General features: G+C 33.0%; 1 protein-coding gene across 5 annotated transcripts in view; it reads right to left on the reverse strand.

The window, feature by feature from the left end:
* Window positions 1-22,297, reverse strand: part of Gphn (gephyrin) — a 623,546-nt gene that overhangs the window by 343,847 nt on the left and 257,402 nt on the right. For all 5 annotated transcript variants that reach the window (XM_027929749.3, XM_071607954.1, XM_071607955.1 and 2 more), the window contains exon 4: window positions 1,997-2,089. In XM_027929749.3, the coding sequence (XP_027785550.1) occupies window positions 1,997-2,089 (93 nt within the window). The remainder of the gene's footprint in view (window positions 1-1,996; window positions 2,090-22,297) is intronic.

The following is a 22,297-nucleotide window of genomic DNA, read 5'->3' on the forward strand; positions in this document are numbered from 1 at the left end:
TTTTGTGAGCCATTCCAGCTAATTATAAAATCTGATAGGGGGAGACTAAGGGAAAACCCATAGACATTGTAATAAAGTAGGACAGAAGTGTGGGTAACCTGGAGACCCAATACTAGAGACTAGCCTGTCAAATGAAGCCAACCTGTAGTACAGAGCCTTTAAAAATATGGAGTCTGACTATAACTCCAGGTAGGTAGGTAGGTAGGTAGTGTCAGAATTGAATTCAAATACATCAGAGAACATTTGTTGTCTGAAGAGTTGAAGTGGCTGGTGTGAGAAAAAAATTCCATGTTTGTTATCATTAGTGTGAGTAAAATCAACCTATCTGTGATCATCTTTTTTAGTCAGTAGCAGAACCAGAATTCAAAGATTTGGATTTTCAGCTTAGGATTTTGGTATTAACTTGAAGTTCACAGGATACCAGATACTGGTGATATAAATTATTTCCTTACAATTAAAAATAATGCTATTTGTTTATAAATGAAACCTGTGGTAATTTTTTAAACTTTTTAAATATAAAAGTGAGTAGTAGTATGAGAATATTAAACCACCATACAAACTCAAGGTCATAGACCTCAAAAACTGAATACCCAAATTACAAAAATGAATGCCTTTATATATGTAGTCAACTTTCTTATAAACCAAACCAAACCAAATCAAACCAAACCAAACTAAACCAAACTGAATACACACACACAAAAAAAAACCTCTGTAGAAGATGGTTTCCTGTCCAGTTGTACTTTTTTAGTTAGTCTCACAATATAAACAAAATGTAAAAACTGACCAAAGGACCATTTCCCATTAGGATCCAGAAACTTAATAAATGTGGAAAAGTGAATTTCCTGTTTGTACAGTTGAAATTAACAATCTCCTAGTACAACTCTTGTGATTGCTTTAAAAGCAAATCTATCTTATTTATAATCATGATTATAATAATAAATTTGTAATATTTATACAGAAAAACAGAAAATATTTTACCACTTGTCTTAGAAAATTGCTTTTCATATATTAGAGTAGTGGTTCTCAAAGTTTAGAAGTATACTCTATGAATCAACATCTATCTTGGGATCTACTACATTTTCACTGAATCAAAAACTCTAGAGGTGGGGGTCCAGAAATCCGTTTTAAAAAGTCATCTGGTAGATTTTCATGCTTAGTTAATGTTTGAAAACCACTGTATCAGCATAAGGAGGGCAGTAATTATTTAATAAATGCAAAGAAAAATATCTTGCTGTTAATAAGGCAGTATATACAATAGTGTACTGATTTGAACATAGACTTAATTAACATTTAGTAGAAACTGAGCCAGGAAACACTTTTCTGAAAGGGTAATGCAAACACCATCCCAAGCGTAATGTAAGTTTCCATATAATTTCAAATATTCACCTGAAATTTATGGCTTCATTAAAGGAAAATAAAGACCTTTTTTTCCTTCTATATTAGTGGACACTGCTTACTCTTTACTATTTTCCTAATTTCTCTTCCTATGCAAAGGTTGAAGACAATTCTTGTATCATGAAGCCTAGAAATTTTGCTTTGTCAAATTAAAGTCTGCATTTAAATGTAGTTCACATTTAAAAAGGTAACCCTTTTTCATCAATAATACTGTAATATTGGTATAAATTTTATATTAAAGTTATCCTATTATACTTTGAGACAAATGAATAAGATCCAATTTTGAAATGGATCAGATGCCATGCTAACAGAATTTTTTTTATAATTTTCTTTGGTAATGCTGAACTTGCAGACCACCAAGCAAATGAATGATTAACTTTTAGAACTGTTCAGTTTTCTTCAGATTCTATCATCTCTAGTTTAAGTCCACAATAAAAACTCAAGAAACATTTTTCATAATTCTTCTGTAGCCACGTTTTTGTGTTCTTATAAGTCATTCTTTTACCTAACAAAACTATAAAAATAATATAAAAAAATAGTAAAAAGGATGGAAAATAACATGATTATTCCTTAAAAATGAAAAAGACATGTACTATCTCACCTCTGGAGTGACATCTCGTGGTGCAAACCCTGTTCCTCCAGTTGTTAATATTAAATTAAGTTCCTTTTCATCACACCAGTCTATCAGAGTTTCCTGAAAGAAAGCAACATTATTGTCACATTCAGAAAGACTTGCTTTACTTGCTCAAAACATCCAAGTCCACAAATACTTCATATATAGTAAACATATACTTCCTATATAGTGAGGATATAGATACTTTTTAACAATGAACAAGAAAAAATTGAAGGCAATTCATGGAAGAGGCTCACTCCAGATCAATAACACTGCAGTTTTGGCTATTTATTAAATATTTAAAATGAGGATATAAACATCAAATTGTTGAAAGCAAGTGAAACACAAGAGATACCTTAAAGTTATAAACTTTAAGAATTTATAACTACTGTTTATATGTACTTTAACAAAATATGTGAAGTTCTTTTCAACCATATAATATATACTCCAATTAAATCAAATTGCCCACTATCTATGTGTTAATGATATGATCTGACTTCTTAATAAATGTATCAATCCTACAAGTTGACTATTTCATACATTTAATTTTATATATATTGAAACAGACTCATTCATTTTTAATTAATAGATTCAGAGAGATTAAAAACACTTGCTCACAAGCTCACAAACTAGAAGGAGGAAGAGTAGAATTCAAATGAGAACTGTTCGACTCTCATTAATGTTTTCCTATTATTGAGTCAATATCTTATGCTCAATTTCATGTTTTATAATTTACATTTTTCAGTATTAATTTTATATGTATTTCTTAAACTCAAGGAGTGAAATAAATGACTGCTTAAGGTTCTTTTTGTCACATTAATACTATGACACTTGTAGAGGTTAGGTTTATTTTTATTTTTTTTATATTTATTTTTTAGTTGTAGTTGGACACAATTCCTTTATTTATTTATTTATTTATGGTTCTGAGGATCAAACCCAGGGCCTCGTACGTGGTAGGCGAACACTCTACCGCTGAGCCACAACCCCAGCCCCAGAGGTTAGGTTTATATACCATAAAATTTTGGAGCTACTAGGGATCTTATTAGATTTGCCTTTCTATTTTCTAGATGAGAAAAGTGAAGTACAAAGTAGTTAAATAATTTACTCAACGTTACACAGGTAGTTTGTACAGAAGTGGAAGTAGGATATGTGCCTGGTGACTTTTTCTATCTATGCTAATTATGTGAAATCCATCCTATATTTTTGGTTACTCATTTAACAGTATTAACAGTCATAAAATAAATGTAAAAACTAATCCTGATTTCAGAAAGCTAATGGTCAAGAGTAAGATGTTCAAACTTGATTGCACACTAAAATGTCTGTGAAGCCTAAAAAATACTTGGCTTCTACCTCAGGGGTAAAGCCTGAGTTAGCATTGGAATTTTTCTTTTCCATGCTAGGAATTGAACCCAGAGGCTTGTGCATGATAAGTCTGTGCTCTACAATGAGCTATCCCTACAGTCTCAGAGTACTGAGATTGAAAAACAAACAAACAAACCAAAATACTTCTAAGGTAATTCTAAAGTGCAGCCAAACAACTGAGAACTACTAGTCCAAAGAGACAATCTATACAGTTATCTGAGGGTATATTTCACAACAAACTCAATTGGGTAGTCCTACCAAGATGTCAGACTGTTTTAAATCAGTAGCACCACAGAAATATTACTCATTTCTATTTCCAGAATGAATAACAAGTAACACTGTGTAGATTTATTTCACTTAAATGATATTGTAAGCTCAAGTGAGGATTTAAGTATATGGGAAGTAATATTTTATTGTCCAAAGTGGCTGTGTGATTACAGTAATTTTGCATCTGAACAAAATTTTAATTATGCTTTTAGACTTTTGAGATGAAACAGTAATCTTATTATTGTCCTAATTAGTTGGGTTCTAAAACAGAAGTAGTCTTCTTCTTCATCTACTAATATAAAATACAAGTATTCCATGCCCCTAGTGCCATGCACTTAATGATTAATTAATTTAAAAAATATATATAACAGCGGAATGTATTACAATTCTTATTACACATAGAGCGCAATTTTTCATATCTCTGGTTGTATATAATTTATTTATTTAACAAGAAAATATTTCTGGGTGGACATTTATTTAAGGCACATCACTAGGTAATAGCATTGCAAACATAATTAGGCAGATCCTTGCCTCATGTTTTCATTCAAGTACAGGAGTTCTGAGTATGTAGTTTTCGAGAAGTTTGTTAATAACAGTGTAATCTGAATGTGGACAATATTACTACCACCTGGGAGCTAGTTAGGAATAAAGAATTGGGAGCCTTATCCAAGATCTACTGAAATCAGAATCTGCTACATTTTTAGAAAGATTCCTTAAGTTGATATATATACATATATGTACATATACAAAATACTAGGTTAAATATGCTTTCTAACCATGTACTACTCTAGATATTCTGAGTCTTATTTTTTTATACTACATCAAGAAGGCAATTTATCTTAGCTAGTTATTTTTCTTAGCAATTAATCTTCTTTAATTTATCTTAGTAATTTATCATGGCTTAGTCAGAAATCAATTTATCTTATCATATTTAACTCCTTACCTTAAGATCTCTTTCATGCTTAGATAAACCTTAATGTTTGGACATCTCTACTAGGTAGGATGTTACTGAGGAGTTTTGCATTAAACAGTTTTATAAAAAAATTTTTACATCTCTTTCTAAACTGGAATTGAGGACATTATTGATCTGAATGATGAATTCTCCATTATGTGGAAAGCATTTCTTTAAAAATTTACTGCCTTAGATTTATAGGTTAGTGGAGAATAAAGGTATATTTACAGACTTCCTCCTTTACCCATCAGATAACAAAATGAACAAAAAAGGGTAAAACCAGAAAATCTCCAGTAGCAACAACCATGTGAGAAAAATATCTAGCTTCATATCATATATCTCTAAAGTTAGGTGATCACGGACAGAAACAGAAACTCTTTAAAGCAGCATTGGGGGTTTTTAATACTCCTCTGGGCCCCCCAAAAGCCATAAAAGTGGATTAGTGCTGGGCATGGTGGCACAAGCCTGTAATCCCAGTGGCTGGGGATGCTAAGGTAGAAGGATAGCAAGTTCAAAGCCAGACTCAGCAATTTAGTGTGGCCATAAGCAACTCAGGGAGACCCTGACTCCAAATAAAATATAAAAAAGGGCTAGGGACTTGACTCAGTAGTTAAATGTGCCTGGGTTCAATCCACAGTACAAAAAAAAAAGGATTAGCAAATGCCTCAAAATTCTCACTAATACTCCAAATATAGAGAAATGCAAACTAAAATATGGCCCTTATCTTTTTTGTCTAGTAAGCAAGTGCTATCAGAAATAGATATAACAAGAGACTGCCTAATTGGGATCAAGATAAAGTTTCACAAATACACACTGAACTGAGGAACTGATCTGAAATTTGATGACACTCCCCATATAATCATAAACCAAATTCTAAGAAGAAAAACTATAGTAATGGACATTTAATAACATTTCAGGGAGGAAGAGTAGAGTATTACAACAAAGATTGCATATTGTCTGTGGTTTCTTGGTTCCCTGTTTTTCCCTGTGTAAGTTTCAGACTTTTAAGCTTTTCATCTACATCATTGCAATGGTTTTGAAATTAAACTCTAGTAGGAGGAGGCCTGGCTATTGCTCTATTAGTCTGAAAATCCTATAATGAACAGAGACTTAAAAGTAAGGAGAAGGAAGGTGCAAAGAGATGTAACACTGTTTATGTTGTTATTTTTCATAACAACAAATCCTATAAGGTTTGAAAGATAATAAACATTGCTGAAACCTCTTAATGTTCCTAATTTTGTTTTTTACATTTAGAGGAAGTTCATTTAGTGCATAATAGGTCTTACAATATAAAATAGTTATTTCAAAGTCAATGTTCTTTCATTCAGTTTCTTTAAAAAAATGTAAATAAAATGCTGTGTTGTATTAGATTTACAGAATTATCCCAAAGTAATACATATGATTATGTCTTTCACCTATGTTAACATTCATCTATTCTATCTACATTACAGTCATAGAAAGATGTTAGAATGTTTTACAACTTAAAGGTTAACAATGGCTACTTCTGGCTAATTACATGTGGAATACATTTTACTTTTACTCTTTCGGCATTGTTTGAATTCTTTGTAATTTTCATGTATAATTAAAATACATTTTATACACTGAATTTACTGGTATTTGGCATTCATCCTGATAGTGCATTTAATTTTCCTTTCCTTCTTATTTTACCAAGTTCAGAAATAAATTTTGTATTCAATAACTAAAAGTATATTATATATATTTGATAATAATACTATACATATTTTTAAAAATAACATAATTTTCTCTATATTTTTAAGATACAGTAATACTACCTATATAAAAATATGTATATATAATACTATGTATAATAATACTATATAATATATATTGCATATATAGTATTATTATTTATTATTATTATTATTATATGCAATATATGTATTATTATTATATATATTATAAGAGCCATATATTCTTAGTAAATCCTCCTGTCAAGAGTTAGGGTTTATTTCCACAACCTTGCAACTGGGCTAGACTTTCCAAAACATTATAGGTCTGTAGAGTTTTTGTTAATTTCTAATTTCATTCCATTATTATCGAATAACAGGCAAGAAATTAGATATTTATATATTGTTATTATTATTTTATATATATTATATATTATTTGCTAAGAGTTGCTTTGTTGCCTAAGATATGGTTTATTTTGGAGAGGGTTCCACAGGCTGCTAAGAAGAAAATGTATTTGGCTGTTGTTGGATAAAATATTCCATAGAAATCTCTTAAGTTCATTTGATTTATAACATTTTCAGGTCCAAAGGGTCTACTGAATTTATGTCTGGATAACCTATCAGCCCGAGAGGTAATCTGAAATCACATTAATATTGTAATAGGGTCTGAGTTTTTAATTCAAGTAGTGTCTGTTTTATGTAATTAGGTGTACCAGTGTTTGGGGCATAAATATTTACTATCATTATATTTTCTTGCTGGATTGTTCTCTTTACCAGTATGAAGTGACCTTCTTCATCTCTTTAAATCTTGGGTTGAAATTTGCTTTCTCAGATATGAGAGTAGTTACTCCTACTTATTTTGGGGCTCAATTTGCATAGCATAAAAATTTCTATCCTTTTACTTTCAGTCTGTGGCTACCTTTGCCTAAGATCAGCCTCTTGCAAACAACATATAGTTAGGTCTTTTATTTTAATGTATTCTACCACTAATGTACTCATGTCTTTTAACTGTAGAGTTGAAACCAATTTCCTTCAGTATTATTGTAGAGAGATTTCTATTAATTCCTGCCATTTTGATTTATATCTAACATTTAATTTGATCCCTGGATTTGCCTCTAAATGTAACCTGATGTTTTTCTCTTGACGCTTTTGAAATTCTGTTCTCGTTCTATATATGAGGCATTTTATTTATAATATGTTTTGGAGAGGTGAGGGCCTTCTAGCTCTTCATACTTTGGGCCTGGTCATTAGGTTGGGGTTTCTGTCTCTTCCATTCTGTGTATTAAAATATAGCTGAGTGTGGTTAATTTGCATGTGGAGCAAGGTACATTGTTTTTCAGCTAGGTTTAGTTCAGCAGCAGAGTTTCAATGCTGTGAACTTCTAGTGTCCCTGTAGATTTCCAGTACCTCACAGAAAAGGGAGAGACAAACAATAACAACAACTGAAGTAAACAATATATAGCATTAAAATAAATACCCAATGCTGACTATGACTTCTACAACACTAATTACCACAAAAACAGAAATGTTGGGGTCAGCAATTGCCAGCAGCAAAAACAATAAATGTGAATTAGATCTGGTATTAAAGTAAACAGCAGATATCAACTATATCATACATAATGCTAATACAACAACATGAATGATGCAGGCAAGAGTTACATAAACCTAGTAGTATTAAAAGATGATTAAAAACACAGTTCCTTAAGAGAGAAGACAATGTGATGGGAAGGTAGAAGAAAGTTTAGAACATTCAAAATGTAAGTAGAATGCAGAAGAGATTTAGCAAGCAATGGTTATAAAGAAGGAGAAGAAGAAATAGGAATTAACAAAGAGAAAAACAAGGAACAAGAGAATTTGGATGTTATCAGGAGAAGAAACAAGAAGAAGCAACAAGAATAAAATGAGAGAAAGAGAAACATCATCATCAACAACAACAATAACAAAAACTGGAAGATGAAATAACCAAGAACTCTAACTCTCAGAAGTCAAGACAGGGAAAAATGACTTTTGTAAAAAGATAAGGAAAAATGAAGAAACAAATATATGTATGTGTATATATGTGTATACACATATATATCCATGAACAAATCAGTACAGAAAGAACACCAAAAGAAACAGGATGCAGGGCATTCTTAATGAAGAATAACAGTGTACACTGAGAAGGTAAAAAGAATCAATGAGGATGGATGGTCACTGCCTGTGCTTGACTATTCTTTTTTCTGTTTCTTCCTGGGTTATGTTCTGAGAGAAAAGGGGACTGGGGGCCTTGGGTTTGTCAATTCCTTTCTCTTTCTGTGTTGCTCACTGAGCTGCCAGCTGGAGTGGCCTAAAACTGAAGCTGGTTGAAATAACTCTCAGCTTCCCTTTTCACAGGCATAAGGTAGGATGGAATGGGAAGTACTGTTGGTTGTGAACAGACCAGATGGGTGCTCTCCCAGAGTGGGGCTACTGCAGAGTTCTGTGAGGGTAGTTCTAGCAGCTGTGGCTTAGATCAAATCAGGCCTGCAGGGTGTTTTTTGGTGGTATCTGTTCTGCAGAGGTTAGCTCAATGTAAACCTAGGGCCAGCCTAATGATGATCTCTGCTAGAAGTCTAGATCTCAGAAGTATCCCAAGAATTCTACTCAGGGGCAGAGGGACCAACTCTACACACTCTGCAGTCCATGAATATGGCCTTCCCATGCTTAGTTCCTTAGTATATTCACACCCACCTATTCAGTTTCCAAACCCTCTTCAGCTGGTCATGTGAGCTACTATACTTAATTTTTCTGACCTGAATCCCCCTGGATATAATTTTTCCTGTGCTTGCTTCACTTATGTACTTATAGGTACACCCTAGGCCACCTGGTGGGTATTTGCCCAGACAGTATGACAGTGTTCACTATGATCTCCCAAGCTCCTGCATCATGGCCTCCTCAAGGTGTTTCCCACCTCAGCTCTTTCCATTGGCCAGTTAAAAAGTACATAGTATTTTTCATACATCATTTTGCTGTGTAGCCTCTGGATCAGTTAAGTTCATGCTGATTTTCTGATCCACGGGTTTTTTCTTGCCAAATTATTCTTTGTATTTCTGAATGTTATCCTTCCCCTCTGATGACTGTTGCTGCTGACACCAACTTGGCTCCAATTGTAATCTTTCTTGTTCTTTGTTAAATGCACCCAAATTTGAGTCTCTAAGAGACTCTGACTGATATTAAATTTCAGTGAATTTCCTCTTTCACCCACCTGGCTGAGAAGAAGTATTTCTACTGCTTGAATCCCAAGCCATGGTAAATTGGAAATACAGCCTTCCTCTAATATGCTATCTTGAATCTCAATCCTCTAAAATCTTAACATCACATCACTTGTACAGTAGTAAGAAAGACCAACAATTACTACTGCCATTGCTATAGACACTAAGAATATGATATGTGAACTTTGAGTGTATGACAATAGATTGAGAATTGTCAAATATCTAATAATGTCTCTTCCTTGCCCAGTATCCATTAATAACTTTCCCAGTATGTTCAAAATAAAGATCAAAATACTGAAAGTGGTCTTTAAAACTTTCCTTCCAAAATCCTATTCATACCTCTATCTTCTATTACAAAATTTTTTTCTAGCATTGAACTCTCCCGTTTTCCTCTCACTTTCATCCCTATCCCCCAAACAGCCTGCCTAAACCCACTAAGCTTAAATTTCATTTAGGAAAGTCTTCCCTAATGCCCTTGACTAGGTAAGCACCTTATATATTTATTCTTCATGGTGCTTACTTTTAGCATGTAATTTGTGTAATATAATTTTAATGTTTATAAGAGGTGAAACCAAACTATTTTTCCTACCTTCATATAGAACTAAACATAAAATTTCTGACACTGTAAATGTGATGCTATTTCCCAATACACTAAACAATTTCCTAGCAAACATAATCTAGATGTCCAATAATTTAATTCAATTTTCACCTTATCTACCTGGAGATAATATCAGGTCCCAGAGGTAATGGATTAGTTTCATGAGACAGCCTCCTATTTCAGATGCCAATAATAAACAGTAAGTTGTCACCTATATTGCTGACCAACCAGATATAAATTTGGAATCCCACTAACGATTCCTTGGGTTGTTTTGTTAAAGTACCTTACAGAACTCTAGGAGCCAGAAAAATATTGAAAGACCTCCCATGTTCATGGACTATAAGATTAATATTATTAAAATGTCCAATTACCCATACAACCAAAACAACATGGTACTGGCATAAAAACAAATTCACAGACTAATAAAATACTATGGAGATCCCCAAAATTAATCTGTGTGTCTATAGCCAAATGATTCTTAATAATGGAAAAGTTACAGTCTCTTCAACAAATGGTACTGGGAAAGCTGGCTATCTATCTACAGATGAATAAAACTTGACCTTTGTCTTTCAGCCTGTACAAAAATCAACTCAAAATGGATCCAAGACCTACCTGAACATCCTGAAAATATAAAACTACTATAAGAAAATAGGGGAAATATGCCAAGACATTGGTATAGGCAATGATTATTTGGATAAGACCCTCAAAGCACAGGAAACAAAAATACAATTTGATAAATGAGATTATATAAAACTATCTTCTATAAAATAAAGGAAACAATTAGCAAAGTGAAGAGACATGGGAGAATACTTGGGAACTCTTCTCCTGATGAAGGATTAATGTCCAGATTACATAAGGAACTAAAAAGTCTTAATAGTAGCAGCAGCAACAACAACAACAAACAAGCAATCCAATTAAAAATAGGCAAATGACATGAATTGATATTAATGGCCAATAAATATATGAAAATATGCTCAAACATATGAAAGTACATTCAAAGAGTTTACAAATCAAAACTATTATGAAATAACATCTCACCCCAGTTAGAATTGGAATTATCAAAAAAAAAAAAAAAACAAATAAAAAGCTAGTGAGACTGAGGAGAAAAGAGAACAGTCATATTTGGTTGGTAGAATCCAAATTAATATAACAATTGTGGGGAACAGAATGGAGGTTCATTAAAAAAAACCCTAAAAATATATGTACCATATGATCCAGCTATCCCTCTTCTGGGTATGTATCTACAGCAAATGAAATCAGCATACCAAAGAGATACCTATATCCCCATGTTTACTGTGGTACTTTTCACAATAGTTTAGATATACAATCATACAAGATGCCCATCATTAGATGCGTGAATAAAGAAAATGTGGTACACATACACAATGGAATATTATTCAACTATAAGGAAGGATGATATCTTGTCATCTGCAGCAAAATGGATATAACTAGAGGATAGCATACTGAATAAAAAGAAAAAGCCAGACACAGAAGGACAAGTGCCACGTGTTCTTTCTCATATGTAGAAGATTAAAAAAAAAAAAAAAAAACTTCACATCTATTTCTGAATGTAGAATAATTGTTAATAGAAACAGAGAAGGGGATAAGTAGCGGAGGATAAAGGAAAGCTGGGTATGATCAATGCATGCTGTATACATGTATTGAAATACCACATTGGACTTGACCAGTATATACAACTAATACATGTTTTAAAAAGTTTACTGTGATTCTGGGTTCATATTAGAAACTAAAAAAAAGAATTACCTATTTCTATGTGTGTACCCACACCCACACACAAAACTATTAAGGAACAATGATACCTGGTTAAACTATATTGTTTATTATTGATTTTTGTATGCATCAAAATTTGGGGTGAGAAGGTATCATCATATTGAAATTATACAATTAGTATTAAAAAGAAGAATTTTCATCACAGTTATAATGCTGTCTCTCAAAGGTTAATGACACACCTCTGAAAAATTTTCATATATAATACGGCTTTTCCTTTGAATATTTTATTCTAGGCTGAGGTTACACAAGTAATTGGTCATGGGATGTATATTATTTAATGAATTTAATTCTATTTAAAAAATATAATTTAGTTCGCTGATATAGAGTTTTATGTAGAATATAAAGGTCTGATTCCTAAACAATTTTTAATATTAAAAACATCCGTGTGGTTTAGCTTTCTATCAGAACATCAGCAGTTCAAAAAATATGTTCAAGATGTTGCAACAGACTTTCTATGTCTATGTAAATAAATGTCATGCTAAGTGAAATAAACAAATCCCAAAAAAACCAAAGGGTGAATGTTTTCTCTAATATGTGGGAGCTAACCCATAATAAAGGGGGATGAGGGAAAGAATAATACTTCAGAGGATTAGATAAAGGGGAATGAAGGGAAGACAGGAATACGAAAGACAGTGGAAGGCATCTGACATAACTTTCCTATGTATATATATGAATATACCACAATGAATCCCATCATTATGTATAACCATCAACAAGACTAGGGCCCTTGTGAGAATAAGATATATTCCACGCATGTATAATTTTATCAGAGGCACTCGACCACTGAGTTATAATTTTTAGTTATACTCTCATGTATAACTAAAAAGAACCAATAAAAATTGTCTTTATATGTAAAGAATTGCAGAGGACATTCATCACAGTTAAGTCAAGAAATTAGTAATTTAGTAATTTGATGGAATTTTAGCCAAGATTTTTTAAATATAGATATGCAATATTCAGTAAAAGAAACAAAAGAACATTGATCTATCAAAGAAGCAAAAACATGGCAGAAAGATGGATAGTTTTAAGCTATCTTTTTGAAAAGAGCCAAGGAGTATTCTCTTTACTAGGGAATGTTCTGCTGTTGAGAGGAAAATTACCCACTCCACGTTACATATTAGTAAGACTAAATTCTGTTTTTTTTTTTTTTTTTTAAGGTAGGTGGTACCAGATGATCGAAAATACCATAGAGAGAAAATCTGCAGCTACATTATATTGTTACTACTTGAAAGAATTGTATTTCTTACGTCAATCCTCTGGGATATTTTTATTCTGAGAATAACATATTAGAAAACAGGGCTCTCACTTATGTGAATACCAAGAAATATCAACATTATTTACAACGAATAAAGCAGAAATAGGTATGTTCTTGACTGTATGCCTGAAAGACCTCCAACACTCATTTTCCTCCCCCAAATATGGTACTCCTTTGGATTCACTGACTAAAGGACTGGTTCTATCTTTCATAAAGTTGTGTAAGCTAACTTGATGTAATCTTTATTTCTATTCCTCAATTCTCAAGTCTATTAGAATCACACCATATGGTTGCATTTACTGGGCATTTACTATGTAAAGCATTATGTTAAGTACTTTAGAAATATTTAATCTTCATGACAGCGGTAGGCTATGTTATTCCCTAAATAATAGGTTTCATTACCTGTGTTTTTAGGCAATCTCAGAATTGTTGAGAAGCACATAATGTCACCATCCTTTTAAGGAGCAGAGCCTTTTATATGGAGGATAAAATATAATATACCTTCCAAATTTTCCATTTCTGTTTTCACTGTCTTATATAAGTTTGTTATCTTTATCATCATTCATCTAGATTTGGTATACGGCATCCTAAATGGTCTGCCTTTATGCCTCCTTATAATCCATTTTGATAAGAACAGTAAATTCCCTGAAATAAATATGAAAATGATTTTCCTTTGTTACAAAATATGTAGAAATATATTTAGAAAATTGCTCTGTGGCTATACTGCTTATTTTTTTCTTCTCTTTTTTTATACCAGGGATTGAACCCAGGGATGTTTAACCACTCAACCACATCCCAGCCCTTTTCATTTTTTATTTAGAGATAGGGTCTCACTAAATTGCTGAGGGCCTCGCTAAGTTTCTGAGGTTGGTTTTGAACTTGTGATCTTCCTGCTTTAGCCTCCTGAGCCACTGTGCCCAGCATGTATTTATCTTTATAGTGTTATTCCAGTCCACATTATCTTCTGTTGGTATTACCATCATCATCATCATCATCATTATCCATATTAGGGATTGAATTCAGGGGCACTGGATCACTGAGCTACATCCTCAGCCCTTTTTTGTATTTTATTTGGAGACAGGGTCTCACTAAGTTGCTTAGTGCTTTGCTTTTTGCTGAGGCTGGCTTTGAACTTGCAATACTCTGCGCCTCAGCCTCCCAAGCTTCTGGGATTATGGGTGTGCACAACCTCGCCTGGCTCCTGTAATTATTCTTAATAATCATTTGACTTTATCCAACCTTGCACTTTTGAAAAACACTGTGCTTATTCATATTTACTGTTTTTGTTCACATTTCCTTTACTTTAAAAGTCCCCCCTATTATATTCTCCATGAAGAAGTCTTTGACTCCATAGCCAGCTAATCAGTTTTTTGTGCTCTAAAAAATATTTTAAAACATAAATTTGATATATAACTTATTTCATAATGAAATTATTCAGCTCTAAACATTGAACTACTTTAGGATCATTCATTTAATCAACAGATATTTATTCACTCACTGTAATTAAAAGATTGACAAGCTAACTCATTAAAATTAAGAATTTCTATTTGGCAAAGATATTTTATGAAAAGAAAAAAAAAGAGTGGAAGAATAAATAGGTGCAATACATGCATCAAGGGCTCATATTCAGACTCTATAAAGTATAATTATAATCTACTAATTAATGAGAAGATAGATAACCTAATTTTTAAACAGTGGGAAAGCCATGAATCAGTACTTTATAAGAGGAGGTTCAAATGACCAAGAAGAAATGCAAAAATGCTCAAAAACATTAATTATGAAGGGAAAAATTAAAACCATATTCAGGGATCACTATTTTCTAAGATGACTACAATGAAAAGATTTACAATACTTTCAGTGATATGGAAGCAAACTGGCATTCTTTATGAAAATGTTAAAGGAAGTATAAATTAGCCACCACTTGGGAATATTATAGAATCTAGCATGCAGCATTCATTTGCAGATCTATAACCCAATATTTAGGTTATCTCTATCCTGTCCACTAGTTGGATATCTAAAGGAAATTCACACATGTGCACCAAAAGACATGTACAAAATTGTTTCTTGTAGCTTAATTTACCATAGCTCCTAACTAGAAGCAACCAAAATATCTTTCAACAAAATAATTGATAAATTGTTATATATTTAATTAAATAAAATACAGATTTTAATTTATAATTCCATAGATAAAACTTTTTAGAATCACAGACAAACTGTTCTAAAAAAAGGTAAGATAATCTACCGTGCTAGAAATGAGGACTGTCATTACTTTTGGGGAATAGCAAGTAAGAAGGGTTATGTGGAGATTTCTGGGATGCTGGTATTATTCTATTTCTGAGTATGGTTTAGATGTGTTCACTTTGGGAGAATTCATCAAGGTTCATCCTTAAGAATTAGTGTACTTTTCTACATGCACAACACACAAAACCTGTTATAATTCAATAAAAGTTTATTTTAGGAAACAGATCCTAAAAGATAGCTATGAAACTGAATAAATTAACAAAGGGAAAAGTGGGTTTGCTAGTAACAAATTCAGTTTTTGTATTTTAGAATAACTTATTTTACCTTCATTTTCAAAAAATAATTTTCCTCTATATAAGATTCTTGGCTGTTCCACAGTTTTTTTTTTTTTCTTTCAATACTAGGCCGATGTCATATGATTTCAGCCTCAATTCTGATGACAAGACATAAGTGAATTTTACTGGGTTTATTTGTATATGATGACTTTTTCCTCTTATCTACTTTTAAAAATTTCTCTACATTTTTTAGTACGTTTACTGTGGTATGTGAGTGTGGATTTAACCCATCAGGGGTTAACAGAGCTTCTTGGATATACGTATTTATGTTGGTAATCAAATTTAACAAGTTTTCAGCCATTATTTTCTATAATATTTTTCTGCCCTCTTCTTATACTCCAATCAGGCAAACGTTGGTGTACTTAACAGTGTCCCACATTTCTCTGAGATTCTATTCAATTTTCTTTATTCTTTTGTTTGTCTGTTCTTTGGCTTCTATTGTTCTATCTTCAAGTTCACTGATTTTTTTTCTTCTGCCAACTCAAATTGGTTTTGATTTCCTTTATAGTGAATCTTCCATTTCAACTATTATATTTTCAACTCCAGAAACTGCATTTGTTTTTTTAATTTAAAAAAATAATATCTATCGATATTCTCTATTTGTGGGAATTAGTTTTATGTGTCATACCCAGAGTACTGGTAAAACATTGTTTCTGAGTGTGTCTATGAGACCATTTCTGAGGAGATTAGCATTTGAATTAGAATAAAAAGGATCCACTCTCACTAATGGGGGCATGCATTATCCAGTCTGCTGATTGTTCAAAGAGGAAAAAAAGGCAGAGGAGATGAACTCTCTCCTTTTCTTTTCTCAAGCTGGAAAACTCCATCTTCTTCTGTACTTGAAGCTCCTGATTCTTAGGCTTTTTAACCCTTGGACTTAATATCAATAAGGCCCTGGCTCATAAAGTTTTGGCCTGAGAGTTGGAGTTATATAATCATCTCCCCCAACTCTCAGTTCTTTGGATTTGGATTGATTTATCCAAATCAATCCAATTTATCCATTGGCTTTCCCGATTCTCCAGCTTGCAGATGGTATACCATGAGACTTCTTGGCCTCTATTATCACATGAGCAAATTCTCAGAATAAATTTCTTCACATACACACACACACACACATTTCCTATGGATTCTGTTTCTCTAGAATACCCACTAATATGCTACTTGATGAGACACTGTCATCATAACATGATTTAATTATTTGTAGCATGGTTTCCTATAATTTCTTCTTTTGAACATATTTATATAGGCTGCTATGAAATCTGTTTATTAATCTAACATTTAGAACTAGTCCTTGGCGGCTTTTGTTTCTTGCTTTGTTTTCTTTATATGGAACACATTCTCCTCTTCCTTACATACCTCATAATTTTTATTAAAACTAGATAGTTATGTAGTCAACTATAGTACCTCTGGATACTGATTGCCCTCTCCCCTCTCTAGGGTCTTTTTGTTGTTGTTTGCTTTCTTACTTGATTACTGAACTATATAGACTAATATGCTAAAGTCTACTTTCTACCCAGGATGAAGCCTCTGATATCACTTCTTGGAGTACTCAACCGAGGTAGGCACATACTCACCCTAGGATGGCTATTTCTACTTTACTAGAGAATTATTTATTTACTGTTAGCTTATCTCTGTTAAGCTATTTGACTTTGTTGTTGTATTGTTTTTCCACTACACTATGTTGTAGGACTCCATTAATTTGCAGCCAATTGCACTATGGGTTTAAACAATGTCTTAGGATCAGACTTCAAAGTCTCATCCAATTAAATTCAATAAGAGATAGCTTTGTAGTCCAGACTTCAAGTTTTTTTTTTTTTTTTTCCTGAACCATAGAGGACTCTTTTCAGTCATGTCTTTCTCAGGTTCTTTCTGGTAAATTAGTCCATTTAGTTTATTGCTCTTATAGAGTGAAGATCAGTCTCATTTTAATTGCTTACCTAACATCAAAATTTCCATTGTTTTAGAGAATGTCTTTAGGCTTGAATATTCCCAGATTCTGTTTCAAAAAGGTCAGTTCCTAGAAAAGATCTTTGTAGTAAACTGTTATTATGGACTACCTCTCTCTCTGGACAAAAATCTCTGAACCAGTGTTCTAAGGGTAGAGCTTGGTCTTCTTGGCTTACCTTTCCTGATGTGGAGAAAGTTGCTTATTGAGAGCGATTACGGTCCCAGTATTCTAATATTGCTACACTTGAGCTAGTGCTTCCATCCTATGAGCAGGGGCAGGATATAGGAAGAAAAACATGATCTTTCCACCACACTGATAAGCAATTTAGCCTTTGCAAGTCAAGAGATGAAGGCATGAGAAATAATGGAGGCCTGTCCATCCCAGAAAAATACTATATCCCTTAACTGGGGACTCAGGAAAGTGGGAGCCCCAAACTCTAGGTCATATCTGTCCAGAGTAAAGCTTCTATCAAACTGAATCAGGGTAGGAGAAAGACTCAGGTGTAGCTCAAGTAGCCACCAACTCTGTTCTATCTTATATTTAGTAGCTTTTCTTGAATATGTTTCCTTATTTTTTATAGCCTTTATAACAATATCCAGAAACTTTAAATGGTTGTTTCTTTATGATTTTCATCAGTGATGGCTGCTTCCTTGAAGAAAAGTTTCAAAGTTCCTCATGTACCATTTGCAAATGTGGTTTTACTGATAATCAAAATTTTAAAAAGTATCCTAAAACTCTATTGTGTTAAAATAAAAACACATAGGAAATGTGAAAGTAAAATGTTTATGTAGTAAAAATATATGTAAAAAATACTCCATTTACAGTAGGAAATAAAACTACGATATATATAACTAAAGACAATTATAAAAGAAAATGCTAAGATTTTTTTTTAAATATTTATTTTTTAGTTTTCGGCGAACACAACATCTTTGTTTGTATGTGGTGCTGAGGATCGAACCTGGGCTGCACGCATGCCAGGCGAGCACTCTACCGCTTGAGCCACATCCCCAGCCCCCATGCTAAGATGTTTTAATGACTTTTACTTATAGACAAATTACATTTCTGAATATTAACACTCATTATTGTAACAATATGTCTACTTCTCAAATCCAATATTAATAAATGGTCACTTAAGTGTATTAATATTTTTTTAAATTTAATGTTCTCAGGTAGTTGTAAAAAATAAGACAGAGAAGCCATATACCTACTTTTCAGCCATTTTCTCCAATGACTTGCTTAACCCTAACAGTATCACAATGAAAAACCAACAATAACAAAATCTGTCAACCTTATTTAAATTGTAGTAATTTTACATGCACTCATTTGTGTATTTATTTCTACACTATTTTATTCTACATATAGATTTGTGTGAACCCTACCACAGTCCAGATGCATAACAGTTCCATCATAAATATCCCTTGAGCTACCCTTTTATATACACAGCAACCTTCCTTCCTATTTCCCCTCCCTGATCCTCTGACTCTACCAGTCTATTTTTCATGTCTAGAATTTTGTCATTTTGAGAATACAAATGAATAGTATGCTTTGTAATCTTTTGAGATAGTCTTTCTTTCTTCAATTTGTTGCTTAAGATCTACTAATAGTGCATTTTTTTCCTTCTGATCACTGAATATTATTCCAAATATAGATATAATGACACTTTGTCTAATCATTCATTGATCTATTGAAGGACATTTAGGTAGGTTCCTGGTCTTGTCTATTCTGGCTAAAGCCAAAATGAAAAAAATCATGTACAAATTTATACACAAAAACAGATTTTCATTTCTCTGGAATAAATGCTATACAGTGCACTTGTGCTAGTGCATGAATAGCTTTATAATGAAATGACATATTCTTTTGCAGAGTGGCTGTATCATGTTATTTCACATCAGTAATATATGAGTACCCAGGTTCTCCACGTCCACTATATCATGTAGTGTTATCATTATTTTTAATTTTAGCCATTCTTATGAAAAAATGTAGTTTAATTTTTTGTTTCCTATATATGTAAATTTTTGGTACAAACACTTAAAGATCACTGTTTTTTTCTCGTTGGTTGAGCCTTTTGCACAATGGAACATTCCTACTGACTCTAGTAATTTTATTTGTTCTAAAGCCTTCTTGGTCTGACATTAACATAGGCACTCCTACTTGTCTTTTTAAAAAACAGTGTTTGCATGGTATATCTTTTCCTTTCTGTTTACTTTCAACCTACATATGTCATTGTCTATGAAATGAGTTTTGAAAATGGCATGTATTGGATTAAGAAAACCTACATTGTGTCAAACTGTCTTTTAATTGTCATATTTGGGTTATGTACATTTAGGGTAATTATTATATTTTAGGATTTAAATCTGCCATTTTCTTTTCATTTTCAACTTGAGTCCTTGGTTTCTTGTTCTGTTTTTTTTTTTTTTTTTTTTTTTGGGTACTGGGGATTGAACTCAGGGGCATTCAACCACCAAGCCACATCGCCAGCCCTTTTTAGTATTTTATTTAGAGACAGGGTCTCACTCAGTTGCTTAGTGCCTTGCTAAACTGCTGAGGCTGGCGATCCTCTTGTCTCAGCCTCCAGAGCAGCTGGGATTACAGGCATGTGCCACCGCGCTCAGCTTGTTCCTATTTTTTATATGCTTACCTTACTGAGGATCACTTGAACATTTATTAAGATTCCATCTTTACTTATATATACTGCTTTGTATAATTTTCCTAGTGATTTTCTCTGGATATTACCATATATTGATGTAACTTGTTATAGGAACTGATACTGTAATTTAACATAGAAACTTATGTACATTTGGGTATCTTTACTCTTTCACATTTGATTGTGTTAAGTATTTACTCCACATACACTGAGTACAGTATCATAGAGTGTTATAATGTTTAACTTATTATAACTTCAAATATGATTTCAAAAAGGTCATGAGCAAATACTTTTTATCCATTCTATTCTTTCCACTCTTGAAATTTCATGCCCCCTCCTCTTCTTCTTCTTCTTCTTCTTCTTTTTTTTTTTTTGTTATTTCCTTTCTGTTTCGATAACTTATTTAGCCGTTCTTTCAGGGTAAGTTATCTAGGCAAATTCTTTTAGTTTTCTTTTGTTTGAACATGGCTTCACTTTCTATTCACTCCTAAAGGGATAACTTCAAAGCATACAGAATTTGTGGTTGGCAGTTTTTTACTCTAGCGTCTGAAAAATGTGTCACTTTTTCTGTTTCTGCCCTGTGAGTTTTCATATTGGTGAATGTATTTTTCAGTTGTATAACTGCCATTTGGTTCCTTTTTGTAATTGCTTCATCAATATTTCCTGTCGGTTTTTTTTTCCATTTGTTTTAAGAGAACTCATTTGCTTGCTGAAGTATTTTTATGGTAGCTGGCTTAAATAACTTGTCAGTTTCAACATTTAATTAATAATTGTGTTGATGTATATCGATCATTTTTTCATATTCAAGTTGTGATCTGCCTGGTTCTTGGTATTATGAGTGATTTTTTATTTTACCAAGATGTTTGGGATTTTATATTCTGAGACTACTTTATCTTCTTTCAAAGCAAATGTTCCCTATATTGTGGAGTAGTTTTTATGTTCAGCTTCTTGATGGCTTCAATGACCACTCAGGCAAAACTGAAGCGCTGATTCATACTGCCTATTTGAAGGTAGAAGGTGGAAGTGCGTGTCCCTTTCTGGCCTGCTAAGAATTTTCTGGGGAAGTGGGCATCACTTTACTCTACTGTTGATACTAAGGAGTAGTATATGCTGACCCCAATGATGGGGAAGAGTAGATGGTTGACTCATACTATGAGTAATGTGTCAATTGGCCCCACCTTGTTCAGGTTTCTTGTTGTAGTGAGGGGTGAAAGCTTATCTCCCTGCCAGGTGTCACTGACATAGGAAAGGAAAAGTGGAACTGCAGAGTCTGACTCCACCTTGCAATATTTTATTTAACCTTCTTTCTGTTTGTTGGGTGTCTTCATCTGCTTAGTTTTGCTATAACAGAGTAACTGAGACTGGAAAATTTATAAAGAACAGAGGTTTATTTCCCACAGCTGGGATGATTGGAAAATCCAATATCTAGGATCCGTATGTGGCAAGGGACTTCTTGCTGCATCATCGCATGGTAGAAGGGCAAAATAGCACACATGCTCACATGTGCCAAGAGAAAGTGGCAGGAGTGAGAAATAGAACTTATAGTTTCTGGCCATATTATAATCAACATTAATCCATTCACCTGTGAGGAGACCTCATGACCTTAACAACTCTTATCAGGTCCTATCACCCAAAACTGATTATTGGAGATTAAGTTTCTAATACATAATATTTTAGAGACATATTCAAACCATAATAGTGGGGATGGAGGCTCTGTTAATCACTGGATACCAGTGACACTACCTGGGTGGGAGAAATAGAACATAGCCTATTTCTGTTGGGATGGTGATGGAAGATCAACTTTTGCTTAGCACTGCTACAATATTCTGGCCAAAGACTCAGTGTGACAACTGTTCCTCCAGGTGAAAGATGAAAAAATCTCTCCCTGGTCTGCCAACATCACAAGGTAAAGGATAAAGAAACCTGTAAGCTGCTTCATGGGACAACAGGAAGTGAGTCGGAAGATCAACTTTAGACT

Source organism: Marmota flaviventris, chromosome 2 (genome assembly GCF_047511675.1).
Source record: "Marmota flaviventris isolate mMarFla1 chromosome 2, mMarFla1.hap1, whole genome shotgun sequence".
NCBI classification, from domain to species: domain Eukaryota; kingdom Metazoa; phylum Chordata; class Mammalia; order Rodentia; family Sciuridae; genus Marmota; species Marmota flaviventris.